At 25.9% G+C, this 19,731-nt stretch overlaps 1 protein-coding gene across 32 annotated transcripts; it reads right to left on the reverse strand.

Annotated features, from left to right (window-relative positions):
- Positions 1-1,969: 1,969 nt before the first annotated feature.
- Positions 1,970-6,061, reverse strand: LOC111310311 (uncharacterized). Of its 32 annotated transcripts, none has more exons than XM_089748429.1 (8): positions 5,731-6,061; positions 5,333-5,450; positions 5,142-5,259; positions 3,839-4,221; positions 3,008-3,260; positions 2,685-2,855; positions 2,512-2,597; positions 1,970-2,356 (listed from the first exon to the last, which is right to left on the reverse strand). In XM_089748429.1, exons 4-8 carry the CDS (start codon positions 4,008-4,010, stop codon positions 2,175-2,177), a joined length of 864 nt encoding a protein of 287 aa, XP_089604555.1. In that variant the 5' UTR covers positions 4,011-4,221; positions 5,142-5,259; positions 5,333-5,450; positions 5,731-6,061; the 3' UTR covers positions 1,970-2,174. The 32 variants fall into 32 exon arrangements, with proteins under 32 accessions (XP_089604555.1, XP_089604573.1, XP_089604566.1 ...); XM_089748447.1 differs by having other exon boundaries at positions 3,008-3,374; XM_089748440.1 differs by having other exon boundaries at positions 2,757-2,855; positions 3,839-5,259.
- Between the last annotated feature and the right edge of the window lie 13,670 nt (positions 6,062-19,731).

The raw sequence follows: 19,731 nt of genomic DNA on the forward strand, positions 1-19,731 counted from the left end.
TTATTTATTTATTTATTAAAATAATAAAATTTTATTCTAAAAAATTTAAACATTTTAACAAGTATAAATATTAATAATAAAATTTAAAATAATCAAAATAATATATAAAAAAATAAAAAAGTTCAAAAAAAAAATTTTACTTGAACCTGACCTATCAACAATCCAATTAATGTCGGTTTGGGTAGGTTTGGTCAGTCAACGGTTCGACATTCGTCTGGTCTGGTTTAACAATTCAGCTTCGATTTGTTCTAGTCTAGTCCAGTTTAGCTGGATCGTTCAAAAATCATAAAGAAAATAGGTCATCGGTTAGGTGTGTGGACCCTGAGTTGAATTTCAGGTCAACACATGAATCCTCTAGGGTTAAAACAACGTTGTTTTGACATCTTCCCTAAACAGCATCGTTTTGAAAGACTATTTAAAGGCCAAATCAACTGTTTTTTTTTTTTTTTAGTTTTCTTCTTCCTCTTTCTTTCTCTTCATCTTAGACACTCCCTCTAGAAACCCAGAATCTGAGGCCATGCTAGCCACTGTTAGCAATCGCCAGCAACTATTTGTTGGTCATTAAAAAATCTTAAAACTCACCAAATGAATGTTCCCAGCCTCCTAAGTCTAGATTCGAGCCTAATTTTGCAAAAAAAGGCTCCGAACAGAGGGGATCTGACCTTAAAGGTTCAGCAAAATTGACTTTTCTTATTTCTATGATATTTTTTGTAGACCGGCACTGCGATTCCCGTTTCAAGGACTATTTGTTTTGTTTGTGTTTTAGTGTTTGATTTTTCCTTTTTTCACAAAATGTTTTTTTTTAATATGGTAGTGAGTGTGTTTTTTATCTGTTTTTTTTTTGTCTTTTTTGCAGGGTTTCCTCCGTCTCCTCCTTTGTTGCCAATTCTATGACTCTATTTATAGAGCAAAAAAAAAAATTAAAATCTCAAAAAATTTAAAATTTTGGTGGCCTAAGATTAAGGTCACCACCTACTGTCATAGCCACTGACAGTACAGCTACAGACGATTGTCTGAGCTGCTGGCAATGCGACTACTAGCAACAGATAAAAAGCTACCAAAAAAATAAAATAAAATAAAATGGTGTCTACACCATTTCATTTTTTTATTTTTAATAACAAAATATATACTATAAAATATAAGATAAAGTTAACGTCATATTTAGATTGAAATGAATGGAAGGAAAGAAAAATAAAATAAAATAAAGTAACGAAAATAGAAATATCTTCTTTTTAGTTTGATAATTTTTTAATTCAAAAGAAAGAGAAGATGTAAAAACTCAATAACGTTTGATTTTTTTTATCATTTTTATTTTTTTAATATCCTAATTAAAAAAAAAGTTACAAAAAAAAAAGTTGAAAATATTTTATTTTAATGAAAATACTATTATATCGATACTTTTATTAATATTATTTAAACCTAATCGTATCATGATAATCTTATAATTTTTTTTATCAATTTTATTTTTTGAGTGAATTTCGCATGTATCTTTTAATATTAAAATTATTGATAAATAATTATTTTAGTGATTTGATTTTTCATAAATGATTAAACATGATTAGACATATATATGATAAATTTTTTTAGATGCATGTACTTAATATTCACGTATTCACAATCTTTTATCTTTTAGATATTAATTTCTTATCTTTATTTATGTTGAATCGAATAATATATCATTACTAATCATGTAAAATCAATAAAAATTTTAAAAGTTCATGGTTCTTTGTTTTCGTATTGCAAAATTGTAATTTTTTATCTCAAATTCGATTAATATTTTTACAAGATGCCAGATCACTACCTCATAATTTTTAAGTCACACCCAAATATTTTTATACGTTGAATAATTACTTGGTGTCCATTCAGGTTGGAGGTATGCCTCCTGAAATTTGACAATCCATGTTTCTAGAGGTGGGAGAAAAAAAAAAAAAAGCTATTTCCAGTGTTACTGGAACCATTGGATCATAGATGGTAAGGAAATAAGCTCACTTAGCTTCTTCTTTGTATACAACATCAGAGCCACAGATCAGAAAATTTTTTTACAGATCTAATCAAATGAGAATTTGAAACAACTTAAACTTATGATAGAAAATATGCAAATAGAATCACAAATGACCTGACCTTTTTCCCTTATTAAACAAACTTAGTTATAATCAAATTTAGAAACAAATTTCTCAGGGCTTTGGGGGAGAACCCTCCTTATGCCCCCCATTGGCTCCACCCTTCTTCTGCCCTTCGACCCATAATTTCCCGAATATAACCGGAATGCGATACACGATGTCTTTCATGTCAGCTACCCCAAGATCTTTAACAGTAGTGGAGAAATTTAAAATCAACTCCTCATCACGAAGACCAGCTGTTCACAAGATAAAAAGTTTATCAATTAAGAACGATCTCAGAAAAATATTCTAATGTACACTAAAGGAAACCCTTCCAACGTGAAATTATTATGATCATCAAGTTTCAACATTTTTAAAGTATCATTAAATACTCTAGTAACAGAAAAACAACCTGATGTCGGAACGTTTCGAGATAGAGAGAACGATGCCCCTTTTTTAACACTTGAACCATTTTTCGTTGCTGACGTGGATGCTAACCTACAAAGGAAAATGGTATCAGTTAAATAATTCCTATCTTTTCTCAAAAATAAAAGTATGGGGGTAGGAGTTTGAGAGAAGAATCACTGGGTATTCCTTCTCATATCAAGAAAAATATTTAACTGTTGAGATGAGTTATCCTTTTTGTTATCCACCAACCATCTATCAAATGCAACAGTGGTTGCATTTGCAAGCACTTCATTAATGAGATTCAAAGGGCTTCCCTCCACAAAAAGCCAAGCCAGAAATTGAGTGCCACTGTATGCAAACCAAGAGAATGAATCAAAAAGTGAACTATGAGAAATGAGTAAAGTCTGCAACCAATGGTAGAGGAACAGTCACTGCTGATGGGAAATAAGATAAAACATGTTAAAACCAAGTGCATAAAGAAATGGTACCGACTCTTATACCTGCCATCTAGAAGAAACAATGGCCGAATACGACATCTGTTCGCCTCATTGCAATGTCTTGTCGAGTTAGTATTAACAGGCTTCGGACAGTTCTCGGGATGGGCAGCATTGCATGGTGGACTCAGATAAGGTGGAATAGTGATGGGCTTTCCGGGTAGGACATGTGCACCCAATGAAACAGTCACAATCGACAGGAAAGCAACATGGAGAGAGAACTGGTGTAGCACCTTTTTTTTCGACATATTCCTTGATCCTTCACTTTGGTTAGACACGAAATGAGATCAAATCTAATCTAACTATACTTAATTTTGAGTTCCGAGTTCAAAAGAGTGCTGTTTTGACACCTTAACTTCAGCCAAAACCACGCCTGTATAACATAGAATATTGTTCTTTCTCAAGCTACAGAAGATATAACATTTTATAGATCCATTTTATCACCCATTAGTCTTCTGAGACACCCAGATGAAATAATAAATAATTTTATTGTTTAAATAAATTTTAAAAGAGAAAATCCAGATTTTTAGGGTTTTAATTTAAATAAGTCTTATCATCCATAAATCAAGATTATTTATGCATCAAATTGTAAAAACCCTAAAAATCTGAGATTAACTATAAATATAAGTCTTCTCATCCATAAATCAAGATTATTTATGCATCGAATTGTAAAAACCCTAATTTTAATTTAACCAAATCATATCATCCATAAATCAAAAGATTATTTTTGCATCGAATTGTAAAACCCCTAATTTTGATTTATCCAAATCACACAAAAAAAAATGTGAGATTACGCAATTCTACATATTTGAAATCATGAACAAACCAAGAGCATACCTTTGTAAATGATGCGAGTGGCCGCGGAAGAATCGAGACTGAGAACTGATAAAGATAGCCTCCTTCGCCTTCGCCTTCCCTTTTTTTTTTGCTTCAATTTCGCGTTCGCGTTCGCCTTCCAACGCCATACCATGCTATTTAATTTTGAAAACCCTGCCCGTCGGGCCGTCATTTGGACAAGTGGGCTTTAGTTTAGCCGAATTTGTGTGAGTAGTCGTCCATCATACCTTTGAAACTTGAATGCCCAATTCACATTCCGGTCTGTCTAAGCCAATCAACTCGGACTCTCTTTATGTGACAAAGGCTTTATCGATAATTGGGCCCAATCCAATCTTGTTCAGAGGCTGGGCCACATTGCTTTTTTTTTTGAACTATGCTCGACTCTCGCAAAATAAAATTTCTTAGATCTAATACTCCGCTGGCTAACTTGAAAATGAATAAATAATATATTTTCCATGATTTTTTTTTTAAATGATATTTTTTTATTGTTTGGAAAATTATTTTATGATTTTAACAATTTTTCATAAATATTCCATACTTTACCAGCAATCTATCAAAGATTTTTCATAATTTTAACGATAACAAATTCATCAATATTTATAATACCCGTACAAATTTATCAGCTCAAAACTCAACCCTATCCTTATTCCTAAAAATTCAAATAGAAACTCATATAAATTCATAAGAATTCATGATTTTAACAGCAATCTATTAAACTTTTTTCATGGTTTTAACCATAACAAATTTATCAATATTTTATAATATTCAAACAAATTCATCAGCTTCTAAAAGTCGAGCCTACCCTTATTTATAAAAATTCAAATAGAAACTCAGATAAATTCATAAGAATTCATGATTTTAACAGCAATCTACTAAACTTTTTTCATGGTTTTAACCATAACAAATTTATCAATATTTATAATATCCATACAAATTCATCAGCATTGAAAAGTCAAGCCTACCCTTATTTATAAAAGTTCAAATAGAAACCCATATAAATTCATAAGAATTCATGATTTCTATTTCAAATCGATAAATCAGAACTAAAATTTTTAAATTGAAAGTTTTGACTGCATGACTTTTCATTAACGTTGCGGTTTTTTTCGGTTTTTCACTAAAAAAATTATTGGTGAATAATTCGACAAAGATGAAAGAACAAAACAAATAGACGTAGAATTATGGGAGATCTGAAGTTTTTTTTCAATTTTTTATCTGAAATATTATCAGTTTTTCTCATAACATTTATAAGAGAAGTCATTTGTTCTTCAAAAGTTAGCAACAGAGAAAGTTTCTGATATTTCACCTTGATTAGATGAAGCATCATCCATAAAAATATATTCTGTTTCATCATCAGAAGTATTTGTGCTTTGCAATTTGGTGCAATATGAGCTTCTTCTTCACAAATTATAACTCCACCATACCTGTCATATATAAGAGAAGTCATTTGTTCTTCTGATGCTGAGCTAGCAACAGAGAAAATTTCTGATATTTCACCTTGATTAGATGAAGTATCATTCATAAAAATAAATTCTGCTTCATCATCAGAAGTATTTGTTCTTTGCAAGTTGGTGCAATATGAGCTTCTTCTTCACAAATTATAACTCCACCATACCTGTCATATTTAAGAGAAGTCATTTGTTCTTTCCCTTAATAGGGTAATTTGGAGCAATATAACCTTCTTCTTCACAAATTATAACTCTACCATACCTGTCATATATAAGAGAGTGAAAGGATAAAAAAAAATAGATCCAAAAAAGAAAATCGATGATTAAAGATGCATTTGAAAGCGGGTAGGAGGAAGTTTTCATTCCGTCGTCGAAAGAGTGAAATTTTATAAATTAAGCTGGATGAAAACCCCTTTCCGACATTCAACTGCACCTCCTTAAAAGAACCTGTTGATCGCCATGTTGAGAAAGAGTGAGCTTCTAGATCTTCCAGATCATCGTCGCGCCTAAAATGAAATCCGGATCCAGAATTACAAACTCCTTTCTCCTGTTTTCACTGATATGGGGAACCCATCCCGCAATAAGGGGAACCCATCCCGCAATAAGGGAACTCATCGTCGCGCCTATAATGAAATCCGGATACATAATTAGAAACTCCTTTCTTCTGTTTTCACCGCAGCAAGTCTTAAACACCTTCTTGGAAAACAGGTGGAACCTTTCTTATTCCGAAAGTTCAAAAATTAAACGTGAGTGGGCATTGATTCTCTCAAAAATGTCTGAAGCATTTGACACTTTAGGACAAAAGTAAAAAACAACCCATCGCGCGATAATGGGACCCATCGCGCGATCCGGGGAACCCATCGCACGATAATGGGACGCATCGCGCGATTCGCACGGCTTTTATTTATTTTATTTTTCTATAATATATAATACTGGAGTTTTTTCTCAAACCAAAGTATTCTAAAATCTTTATTCTTAAAATAGGATAATTTAATTTTATTTCCCGAAGTAAGGTATTTTAGACATGGCAATATGCTACATCATCTTTATCATTATTAATTTATATAAAAATAATGAAAATATTGATTTTTTTTGCAGAGTTAGGATTTTAATAATGAATAAAAGGAAAAATTACAACAGGAGGCCAATACCTCAGAGATTCTCAACCATCTACAGGGAAACACAGAGAAAATACAGAGCTAGGGCATAACCAAGCAAAATCAGAAACAAACTTGCAAACAAGAACTGTTAACCACCAGGCCATGAACATCTCAACTCTATATATTGACTCCTGCTTTTGCTAAATCTTCTGGAATCAGTTTTATAATATTACGTTAAGCAATCTAGGAGATAAACCTTCGAAACTCCCCAAGTTCTTCTAAAAAAATTGAAGTTCAAAGGTCAGGCACTTTTGAACCTTCACCATCCCAAATAGCAACTTTGAGTTCTTCCATAGAAAAGAGAATCTCCAAATCACCATCTTCACGCACAGACAACAATCTGAATTTCAAGTTAGTTACCACCTGCTTATGCCACCAATCAGCTGCAAAATATTCTTTCGATAAATCGAAAACCAATGCCTTAACGGTTTTATGCTCTGAGATCTCCACACCATTATCAACAAGCCCCAAGATGGCACTTCTTCTTTGCTCTAACTCTGAAATTACTAGTAAAGAATTAGTATTTTTAGCCTCTCATTCAGCCATAAAACTCAACTTCAATTTTAAAAGCACTCCATAATTCCTTTATAAAATACTTCTCTTTAAAACAAAAGTAATGGATACTTGAGTTCTTGGCTCTAAGTTTTAATCAACAAGAATTTTCAACAAATTTTAGATGCCATTTGAAACTGGAAAAGGGAATGCCTAGGATATATAATATCTCATAAGTCTCCATTGTTTGATAAATCTCCTGAGAAGAAAACATCAACTTTATCCCTCAGTTCAATCCATTACATCAAGGGTTTCTTCAGTCCTTTTTCTTCATGAGATTTTTGACAAAAACACAGTAGGTAGAAAGAGAACGGAAAGGCTTGAAGGAAGGAGATGATGATGTGGCTTAAGTACCTTACTTAGCAAATAAGTTTAAAATTACCCCTAATAAAGAATAAAGAATTTTAAATATCCTATCATCGGAGAAAACCGTATAATACTGTGGATTGAAAGCATTGGTCACCTTTAAAGAAAACGACATCGATGCATCGTGTCGTGCAATAATGATATTAGAGGGACCTTTTTGTCATATTTCTCACATAGCACATTATGATATATAAGCAACCTAGTCAACAACTTTTGTTTTAATAAGTGATTATCTATCTTTAACCGAAAGTATTGTCCGTAAAATTTTTTATAATCATACAATTGTTTATTTATAACGTATTCTTTTGCTTTATAATAATTTTTTTAAAATAAGGTTAAAAAGTAGTAAAAGTAACAAGAGAACAAAAATCTAAAAAAATTCAGAATTGACCGGTGTTTAAACTTGTTTGTGAAGGTCTTAAATTCAAGCAAAATTCCACAACATCAGGGTGTAATGTGGGAAAACTTGTAAATCTGGGGGTTGTTAGAAGAAATATGAAAAAGCTCTATAATGAAGACAAGGAAGTGTTTGGTATGACTATGAGGAAGAACAACGTGAAGGACGTGAAGGCAGTAGGTATGACTACGAGGAGAGTTTGGACTTTTGGATGGAAGATTAGTCGTTGGAACAATTTTTTTGAGACGGCAGGGAGGCTTATGCGTTTTTCTATTTGATACTGTCTATGATTCAAGTTTGTTTCTTGAAATTAAAGAATTCTTTTGTAGGAAATTTTTTAAAATTTTAAGAAAATTTGAAAAAAAATTTATAAAATGTATCAATTCAAAATTTTAGTAATTGTAAATGTTTTTGTTTAAAAAGAAAAAGAAAAGACCATTGCAATGAAATTACCTGATATGCAAAGATTAGTATTGCTTGAATAAAAAATACTGTGAAAGAGCCTATGTCACGCCATGACTTACTTTGACATAGATATGAGAATTTAAAACGAATTTTAACATAATTTTTATTAAGTATTTAATTTAAAATTAATTAATTATAAGTAAAGGGATTAATCAAATTAATTATACTTTGAATATAAAATTATAAAAAATTAAATATTTATTAAATATATGATAATATTATTTTAATAATAATATAAATATGATAATTTAAAATATAATATAATGATATAATATAAATATAATAAAAAATATAAATATAACATTATTTAAAATTTTAATAATTATTATATATAAATTTTATAAATTTATTTTAAATTTTCATACTGAAACGAATTTATTCTAATTTATAATTGAAAATCTAAATTTTAAATTTTCATACTAATTCATAATACATCAACCACTAGACGGACTTTCTGACAAAAAGAAGGCATGTAATCCAACTCAACCACTAAGCCGAACTTTGCTCGTCTCTTTCTCAGTGGTATCCTCGTTCTTCTCTCCATCTTTTCTTATTCTCTTCTCAAATGATTCCTTCACTTTTTTTATATAAAAAAAGGTAAAATATAAATCAATATCTCTCATTAAAATTCCAACAAGAACTCGAGAAAATTCCCTTACTCTTGAACTAGTTAGGTACAAGGATGAACGAACAAAACAAATAGACGTAGAATTATCGGAGATCTACACTTGAAAAAAAAAAAACCTGAATAATAAATTTCTAACATTTTAAAGCTGTAACAAATTATAACTCTACCATACCTGTCATATACAAGAGAATGAAAGGATAAAAAAAAATAGATCGAAAAAAGAATATCGATGATTAAAGACGCATTTGAAAGCAAGTAAAAGGAAGTTTACATTCCGTCGAAAGATTGAAATTTTATCACTTCAGCTTGAAAACCCCTTTCCAACATTCAACTGCAGCTCCTTAAAAGAATCTGTTGATCGCCACGTTGAGAAAGAGTGAGCTTCTGGATTATCGTCGCGCCTAAAATTAAATCCAGATTGAGACTCCTTTCTTTTGTTTCAACGGATTTGGGGAACCGATCGCACAATATGTAACCCATCGCACGATAATGGAAACCATCGCGCGATACGGGAAACTCATCGCACGATAATGGGACCCATCGCGCGATAATGGGAACCCCACTTGGGCCTTCTAGTTATTTTATTTTTCTACGATGCATAATATTGTGGATTGAAAGCACTGGTCACCTTCGAAGAAAACAACATCGATAGCATCGCGTCGTGCAATAATATACTAGAGGGGACCCTACTTGGGCCTTTTTGTTATTCTGTATTTCTCACGTAGCAATTACCTTAAGTTTGGATTGAGAGAAAATAATAATAATAAAAATAATAATAATATTTTTTTATTTAGATAATTTTTTAATTAAAACAAGTAGAAATTCAATAATTTTTAATTTTTTTATAATTTTTATTTTTTTAATATCTCAATTTAAAAGAAAAGTTAAGAAAAAAAATTAAAAAATTTTATTTTTATAAAAAGATTATTATAGTCGTATTTTTGTTATGACATAAAATTTTATTGTATAATGGACATTTTTTATAAAAATAATTTTTTTAAATATTTTAGATAATATCACAATTTATAGATATTTTATAATTTTTTAAGTTTTAACAATAAAACAAGTTAAATTATTGTAAGAATAAATTAAAATATAAAATTAAAAGTAAATCAATAATTAACTAATATATATTATCATATTAAACATATTCAATTTTGTTTAAAAAAATTTATTTATACAAACTAGACAGTATAAAACTATATTTATATATTATATGTTATTTTTAAAAAAATTTATAATTAGAAAAAAAGATTATAATAAATTATTTGCTTTCTTTTTCATTAATTATCCAAACAATAATTATTAGAATTATTTTTATTTTTTTATTAATTTTAACTATTCAAATAAATTATACATATATTTAAAAAAAAAAACTTTTTATTTATTTATTTATATATATATATATATTCAAACATAGCGTTAGCCAATAACTTTGTTTTAATAAGTGATTAGCTATCTTTTAACCGAAAGTTTTGTCTGTAAAATTTTTTATAATCATACAATTGTTTAGTTATAATTCTTTTCCTTTATAATAATTTTTTAAAAATAAAGTTAAAAAAGTAGTAAAATAACACCAAATCTAAAAAATTCAGAATTGGCAGGCGTTTAAACTTGTTTGTCGAGGTCTTAAATTCAAGCAAAATTCCACAACATCAGGGCGTAATGTGGGAAAACTTGTAAATCTGGGGGTTGTTAGAAGAAATATGAAAAAGTTCTGTCATGAAGACAAGGAAGCGTTTGGTATGACTATGAGGGAGAACAACGTGATGGACGGAGAGAGACTTTGGAGTTTTGACGGAAGATTAGTAGTTGGAAGAATTTTTTTTTTGTTATTTTTGCATTTTTTTTTTTAGACGGCACCGAGAGTTATGCTTTTTCTATTTGAAACTGTCTATGATTCCAAATTTAAAGAATTTTTTTGTATGAAAATTCTTAAAATTTTAAAAAATTTTGAAATAAAAGGATTATAAAAAGTATCAATTCAAAAATTTAGTAATTGTAAATGTTTTTGTTTAAAAAGAAAAAGAAAAGACCATTGCAACGAAATTACCTGATATGCAAGGATTAGTATTGCTTGAATAAAAAATACTGTGAAAGAGCGTACGTCAGGCCGTGACTTACCTTGACATAGATTGGAGAATTTAAAACGAATCTTAACGTAATTTTTGTTAAATATTTAATTTAAAATTAATTGTAAATAGAGAGATTAATCAATTAATTATAAGTAGATGATTTAATTTTAATATAAAATTATAAAAAATTAAATATTTATTGGATGTGTGATAATATTATTTTAATAATCTTCATATAAATATGATATAAAAAATATAATATAATAATATAATATAAATATAAATATAATATAATTTAAAATTTTAATAATTATTATATATAAATTTTAAAAAATTAAATATTTTTATTTTAAGTTTTCATTAATTTTCGTATAAAATAAAATAAATATATATAAATTTTAATATTTTATATTATATAAATATAATATATATATATATATATATATAGTGTGGTCTACCTTGACATTTCCTATTTGATGTTGACCCAACCCTCCAATGAGTTCCAGATTGTAGGGTTGAGGACCACTAAGCCAGCTCCAAGAGGGGGGACCACGGAGCCAGGACGAGGGTTTAAACTTAGCTAAAGGACGACAAAAATACAAACAAATTTTTGAATAATGACACTTTGCCTCTAAAAAAATGCTAAAGAATAAAATAAAATTTTTAAAAATTATTAGGGTGAAATACAAAAGCCTATTGTGGCTTAATAAAAAAAAAGACTTGAAAAATGTCTATTATCTTTTAAAATTTGATAAAAAATAAACAGATTTCTTGAAAAAGTAATAATGCTAATTATAAACTTAATTTTAAATAAAAAGTCAAACTTATCATTTATTAATTATTTAATTTTAGAGACATTATCATATACATTGAGTAATGCTTGGTACATGATAATCACTTGAAAAATTATGGTGATTAAATCACCATACTTGGTAAATACTTGTTAATCTTATGTGGTAATGACTTTAAATCATTGAAAGTAATTCGATCAACATTTTAGAAAGTGATTTAATTTAGATCTAATAATTTTAAATACAACACGATCACACGACACAAAAACAATATAAAAAAATTATGTATGAATTTAGTGTAATCGTATTTTGTGTCTTAATTATATCATGTTCATCTCAAATAATAATAACATGCTTAAGACACGGTACTATTCATAACATTAAAATTTTTTAAAATTTATTTTAATTTATTTAAAAAATAAATAATCATTTTGATGTTTAAATAAATTATAAATATTCCATTTTTAGATATTTTTTGTTTAAATATTAATTTAAATGACTCTTTATTTAAATGAATGGATTAATTTTTTCTAATCATATTTTTCGTATATAATTATGTTAATCATGTCATTTTGCGTCATATTTTTTAGGTAATTAATTGTGTCTGATCGTGTTATTCATATGTAATCATATTAATCATGTTGTGCCATGTCGTATTATTTAGCTATAAAATAATTTTAAATGTATTAATTATATTATGTTACGTATAACATGTATAATAAATGTGACATATTAATGTTTAAGTTATTCGTGTCATTTAAGTAGTCGTATCGTATTTATGTCAAAATTATTCATATTGCATTTGAAATCATATTTAGCACGAAATATAACACAATAACATAAATTATCAAATTTCATCTAATTTTCATCCAAAAAAATGAGAAATTTTTATCATTGAGGTTAAATGATATGTAAAATTAATAATAATCAATATTATCCATTTAATAATTGAATTAAAAACTTACTTCATCTTAAAATTATAATTATTTTATATTATAATATTTTGTATTTTCAAATTAATATTCTTAATAAGTTAAAAAATAATTTATATTTTTTATTACTTTATATGTAATATAATATATATTTTTTATTAATGTTTTAATAAATTATTTTTATTTTCTAATTCAAATATATATTTTACATAATTTATATTATAAAAATTGATTTACCTAATAAATAAATATATTTATTAATTTAAGAATTTAATCATATTTTATTATAAAATAAACAAATATAATTATATTTTAGAAGTTATTATTCTTAAACAAAATTAAAATCATTAACTTGTATAATTACTATAATATGCATATTTATTTTCATAATTTTAAATAAAATAATGTTTGATTTTTAGTAATACAAAAAATAGTGATGTCTAATTCTTATGAATTCATGATTGTTAACCAAACAAAATAATTTTAAATCATGAATGATAAGATAATTTCGGCAATAAAATCACATCAATGATTACATTATCATAATAATCTTAAAAATGATACTAATAGTAAAGTTTTTAGACTCCATAAGCAGAATTAGTAGGGTGAAACATATCTCATATGGCATATTAAGAGTAAAAAACCTAATTAACAGAAGCAGAATATGTCTCAGTTTCTTAAACCCACTTGTGGACTAAAAAACTCTACCGATAATATATCAAACAATTTATCTTAATTTTATATTTAGTTTTTTTTTATTTTGCCTAAAATTTTTAATTATAAAATTATGATTTTTAGTTATTTATGAGTAAATTTATCCATGAGTTGAGCTACCTATGTGTCTAACTCAACTAGGGCTAGGCTTTGGATAAAATTTTGATTTAATATTCAAGTGTGTCCTCAGCCTTTCATGTAGATATGTTAATTTTAGATACGATATAGTAATACGATACGAAAATGACATAAAAAAGTCATATATGTGTTTTTAAAAAAATGTATTTTATATTTATTCGTGTTAATATAAATTTTGATATGACATAATTTTTCATATCATATTTGTGTTGATTAGTCAAATACATGACATAATACGAATAATATATTTAATTTAATCTTATCATATGAGTGCATGCTTAATATATTTAATTCGTTTAATACATTTTTTATATTTATTTTAATTTAATATAAACATATAAAAATTATTTTAATTTTTAATCTTTTAATTATGATACTTAATTAGTTATTTAATTTCAATTAAAAATTATTTTAAACATTTAATTATGATACTCATTTAATAATTATTGTAAAATTATTTTTTATATTAATAATATAAATACAATATAAATATCAATATTAGTCATATATATTATTATTTTATTCTTTGATCTTTAATAGTTTATCATTTTAAATTTGATACTAAAAATAAATATAATTATGTCATATAAATTAAAATTTAAATATATATTAAATACATATTAAATGAGTATTATTTTTTTTAATATGTTAAAATTTATCAACATTGAATTAAGAGAATGGTGATTGAGTTAAGAGTTTTGAAGTCCATGGAAATGGATTTGGCTATGGTTATGTGAAAACTAAAAGGATAAAAAAAAAAAAAAAAAAACAATGAAAATGCTTTAAAATTTTTTTATGGAGAATCAAGAAAGGAAATAAAGCAAGTTTTTCAAAATTAGAAAAGTTTGTGGACGAGGCAACTTGAGGATAAAAAGGCGAGACAAACTTCTATTTTCTTAAAGTAAAAGTTTAAAAAAATTAAAAATATAATAAAACGTCGGTGACATATATTTATTTTGTACAAAAAATTGAGCGCATATTTATATATTAAGCTTGTTTTTTAAAAAATGATGTCATCGGTTCATATGAATTTTGTTTTATACGTTATTTTTCATGTAAAATAACAATTGTGTAATACAAATGATTGTTAATTTCATTTAATAAAGTTAGATTTAATTACATAATTTAAAAATTTTATAATTTTATTTATATAATAAATAATTATATATTTATTTACGTGTAATAAAAAGTCAAGAACTAAATTCATTTTATAAAAAAAATTGACGACATATTTGAGTATTCGTCCAATTTTAAAATTTATCATTTCCTTCGCGTTAAATATTTTTTATTGGACAAATAACCATTAAATATTTCTATTTCATCGCTCAAAATTGTAATTCTCCTTTTTGTTTTTTGGAGACCCAAACTAACTATGGTTGATAAAAAGTCAAAACTAACTAGGGTGATGTCAGAAATAAAGGATGGCTTCAAGGAGGGACCGTGAAGACAGACAGACATGGCAGGCGAGAAGTTAATTGTTCGGCTTTCAATCATTTTCAAACGTGAACCTAACCGGAGTATACATTAATTGTTCGGGGTTCGTTTGGTGAGATTTAAACGAGGTCGACTGAGTAATTAATAAGCGAGCTCAAGCTGAGAAAGTTGTTAGAACTCGGCTTGGCTTAAAATGTTGTTGATATGATATTTTGGCTTAAATATATAATTCACTTAGAATTATATATATTTTTTATTTTTTTAATTAAAATTAAATTTATAACACTTATATTTAATTATTTTAATCAAAAGATAAAACTATATAATTTTCATTATCTAAGTCCTTTCTAGGAAATGTAGACACAATAATATGATAAAAAAAATACATGTAAATACAATAATGTACACAGAGAACAAATATAAAATTAAAATTAAAAATATCGTATAACATAAAATTTTTATTACTTCATACCATGACAAAATTAATTTTTAGCAACAAAGTAACAATATCTAAAAATAATAAAAAATAAAATTACTTTTTTGACATTAATGTTCAATTTTTGTTATCTCAATATTACAAGTAATTATCATATGTTCATATAGATAAAATATATGTACATTTAATTAAATAATATGTATAATTATCTAAACACATATGTACATTAGAGGTCATAAAAGTAATTTTAATTTTTTAATTTTATATCTAGACATTTTTTAAATAATTATTTTAGATCTTGGTATCAAATAATAAATATTTTTTATTTACTTATATTTTTAGTAAATATAATAAATAATAATTATTTATTAGTAAAAATATGTATATGTAAAATTAATAAAAAAGAAATATCTATATTCATCTGCAATTAAAAAAAAAAAGGAAATTAAAACTACTTTTGTAATTTCTAGTTAAATATGTACATTTCAATTTTTTTTTAATTTTATATATAGATGTTTCCCTTTCACTAATTATTTTTATCAAAAAATTAAATAATTAATCTTTTTACTAATTTCTATATAAATATACGTTTCCTTTTTTATTAAGTTTACCTATTGACATTTCTTTTTTATTAATAAATAATAATTTTACATATAAAAATATCTTTTTCACTAATTATTTTAAATCATGACATCAAATAATTAATCCTTTTTATTATTTTTTATAAAACATAGATATTTTATTTTTATTAATTATATATTTTTTTGCTAATTATTATTTTTATCATGGTACTAATTAATACAAAATTTGGTTAGATCACTCTTTTTTGAAATTTTTTTTACATTTTTTTGACATCTATGTATATAATTGTGTTCACTTGAACATTTTTTGCCATATCATTGGGTCTATATGTATTAAAAAGGTTTAGATAGCGAAAATAAGAGTTGAAAGCTTATTTTGATGCAATAATAATAAAATTTAGATATTAAATTTGATATATTATTATAATTAAAAAATCAAATATGATCTTATCTCTTTTTTCTTTTGATTTTAAGAGGGCACAATCCTACAACAAAAAAGAAAGAGGGAGGCTGAGGTTCCAATATCGATGTCTTCTTTAAAATTTTTTTGATCACAAAATCAATAAGCTAAAGACAATCTTATCGCTTTTCATTGATTAGGAATATATGGCAATGCGGCCACTATCGTGGTGGGCGTGGCACTCTCCATCCCTGTATCCTATTATGATAATCATACCTATATTTGTGTTCATATCCATCATGTGATATTTTTACATATTCATTATTGTACCAATTATTAATGAGTAACTAAAATTCGATTTGAATATATGATTATATTTTTAAAAAATAATAAAATAATCATAAAAATCATATATATACATACAATCCAACAAATTTGTTAAAAAATTAATTTCAGTTTTTAAGTAACAAAACCAAAAATATTAAAAAAGGATGTCCTTAAAAGCATAAATGTGGTCTTTAAATAATAATGGGAGTAGCAAATTAAGGGAAAAATAAAAAAAATAATCAAAGTGATCTTTAAATATAATATAGTCTAACTAAATTGTTCTTTAAAAGCATAAAAAAATTGGTTTGCAAAATATTTTATAATTTATATATTTTTAGAATAGTTTTATTTTAATCAAAATAAAAGAGAAATAAAAAAATATATAAGTATATTATATTTGGGGTATTGGGTGATCCGCAGGTAAGTTTGTTTTACTCTTCCTTGTATCCAAATCCAATTACCTGACTAATATAATTGGGTACCAAATTTTAATGAGAGAAATTTATTTGTATTTTACCTTTCTCATAAAAATTAAAGAGGATCATTTGCGAATAGAATAAAACAAGACGGGGACAAGTGCGAGGAAACCACTAGAGAAAGAAACGAGCAAAGTTCGGCTTAGTGGCTGATTTGGATTACACGCTTTCTTTTTGTTAGAAAGTTCGGCTAGTGGTTGATGTATTATAAATTAGGTCATATTCCACACGTTATTACGGATATAATACGTTGATTTGATTTAAATATTTATATCATTTAATAAATATGTTAAATTTAAATCATATTAAATTCAATTATATTTATTTACAATTAATTATATTTATAAATGTTATAAATTTATAAATAATAAAAATTGTGAATAGTAAATAAAAATCTAGACTTAAATTTTAAATGATATAAAAAACAAAATATATTTATTCATAATTACCTATATTTATGAATATTATAAATTTATGAATGTCTAAATACATAAATAGTAAAACTACATTAATTTATAGTCAAAGAAAAATAACACCTGACATGATAAATGAATGATGCTTCATAATAAGAATAAGAATCATATTTGCATTGCAAACAAATGATGCTTACATGATAGTATCTGTGTGATATAATATTAGAATAATGAGATGAAAATATATTAAAGTAAAATATGAAAAAACTCTTCAATTAAAATTAAATAACTATTTAAATTTTTATTATTTTATTATAATTAATTAAGTTATTAAATATTTATTTCATTAATTGAATCTTTATTATATAAAAATTATTAATTATTAACATTTATTTTTATTTAATTAAAAAATCAATTTGATAAAAATAAATATTTAAAAATTTAATTAACTAAAAATAATGTTTACCAATTTAATAAAATAAAAAAATTATTAATTTATTAATTGTAATAAATAATAAAATTTAAATAATTATTTAGTTTTTATTAAAAACTTTTTTATAATTAAGTCTAGAAATACGTGTAATTATCACGGACTTAAGAAAGAGTCCTCAATCTCACATCGAACATAATATGAGGGTTATTAGGTATATAAGGGTTCACACCACTTTCGTCTTGTGAAGCGTCTTTTGTAGGACAAAATTGTGAGGTCAGTGGGGCCCAAAACGGATGATATTTCACAAGAGTGTGAATCGTGACGGTTAGGCTAATCTGAGACGCCGAAAGGATGAATGTCCGGATCTTGGAGCCGCGCGGGTTCGGAGCTTAAGTGTCGACCCTTGACAAGTGGTATCAGAGTCAGCCCTAAATCATTCGATCCACGTCAAGCACTTCAAGGGAGGCAGGTATAGTGGTCAGCCTCCGTGACGAGGGCATCACGTGATTGAGTGCAGGAGAATGTCACGGACCTAAGGAAGAGTATTGAATCTCACATCGAACATAATAGAAGGGTTACGATGGTATATAAGGGTTCACACCACCTTTGATTTGTGAGATATTTTTTATAAGATAAAATTGTAAAATTAAAAAAATCAAAATAAATAATATCTCATAAAAATATAAATAATAATGATCAAATTAATTTAAAATACCAAAAAAAATAAATATTTGAATCTCAAAATCGCGTAAATTCAGACCTTTTAAGTATCAATTCGTAACAAAATCACTTTGCAAGTAAGTGAAAAAAGATAAAGCAAAACTTGGAATTGACGTAAAGGGCTTGACCAGTAGCTTGCCTTGTACCATTTATTTATTACATTTAGGCAGGTCTGGCGTGCCGTAGCTGGTAAGGTGTTTGATAAAAGTTAACGACAATAATTTTTTAAGTTGAACCAATCGGTGGAATCCATAAAAAAATCTATGAAACCAAAAAACGGACAATCGATTTGTTCAACTGTCGGTCGGATTATTAAAACATTGATTATAATATTTTTAATCCTCATCGGATATTTTGTCCCGGATTTTAAGATTCATTTCAAGATTTTAACTCTTTTATAAAGTGATTCTTGAATTTCGTTTCCGTAACATGATTTTTAAATTTGATTTTTTAAATTTGATTTTTTGAAGTATTTTAAAATTTTCAACGATGCCAATAGAGAGAAATAAGCCTTGAATTAAAAATTTGTTCTTTATCTTCAGTTTTATAAAATTTTTGATAAAATGTAAAATTTGAATAAAATAATTATTAATACTAAAATTTTAAATTAACGTAATCTTTTATTTTAAATTTCTTTAAAATTTTTTTGTAAACAGATTCTTTAATTTTAACAAACAAACTCCAATAATAATAATTTTATATAAAAAAAATATCACTTATAATTATTATAATATAATTAATTGATTATAATTCAATATTGTGTAAAATTCATAAAAAAATTACGTAGAACTTACACTTTTAAGTGATAAATTTTATATAATTTTTTATATTAATTGACTAATTACAGAATTGAAGTAAAAAAAATTATAAATAAAATGCTTTCAAATCTTTATTTTTAGTTTTTTTATTGTTATTCATAATTAAGAAAAAACCAAATTGTAAAAAATTATAAAATTAAACTAAAAATAATTTAAATTTATTAAATATTAGTAAATTATTAATTTATATTA

The sequence above is a fragment of the Durio zibethinus genome, chromosome 19, assembly GCF_047325235.1.
Source record: "Durio zibethinus cultivar Kanyao isolate XHJ-2024 chromosome 19, ASM4732523v1, whole genome shotgun sequence".
Classification (NCBI taxonomy): Eukaryota; Viridiplantae; Streptophyta; class Magnoliopsida; order Malvales; family Malvaceae; genus Durio; species Durio zibethinus.

Coding starts and splice junctions, on each gene's coding strand:
- LOC111310311 (XM_089748429.1), bottom strand. CDS start 4,010: ATGACGGCCCGACGGGCAGGGTTTTCAAAATTAAATAGCATGGTATGG. Junction 3,261..3,838: donor CACTCGCATCATTTACAAAG/GTATGCTCTTGG, acceptor ACCAAAGTGAAG/GATCAAGGAATATGTCGAAA. Junction 2,856..3,007: donor TTGTTTCTTCTAGATGGCAG/GTATAAGAGTCG, acceptor GTTTGCATACAG/TGGCACTCAATTTCTGGCTT.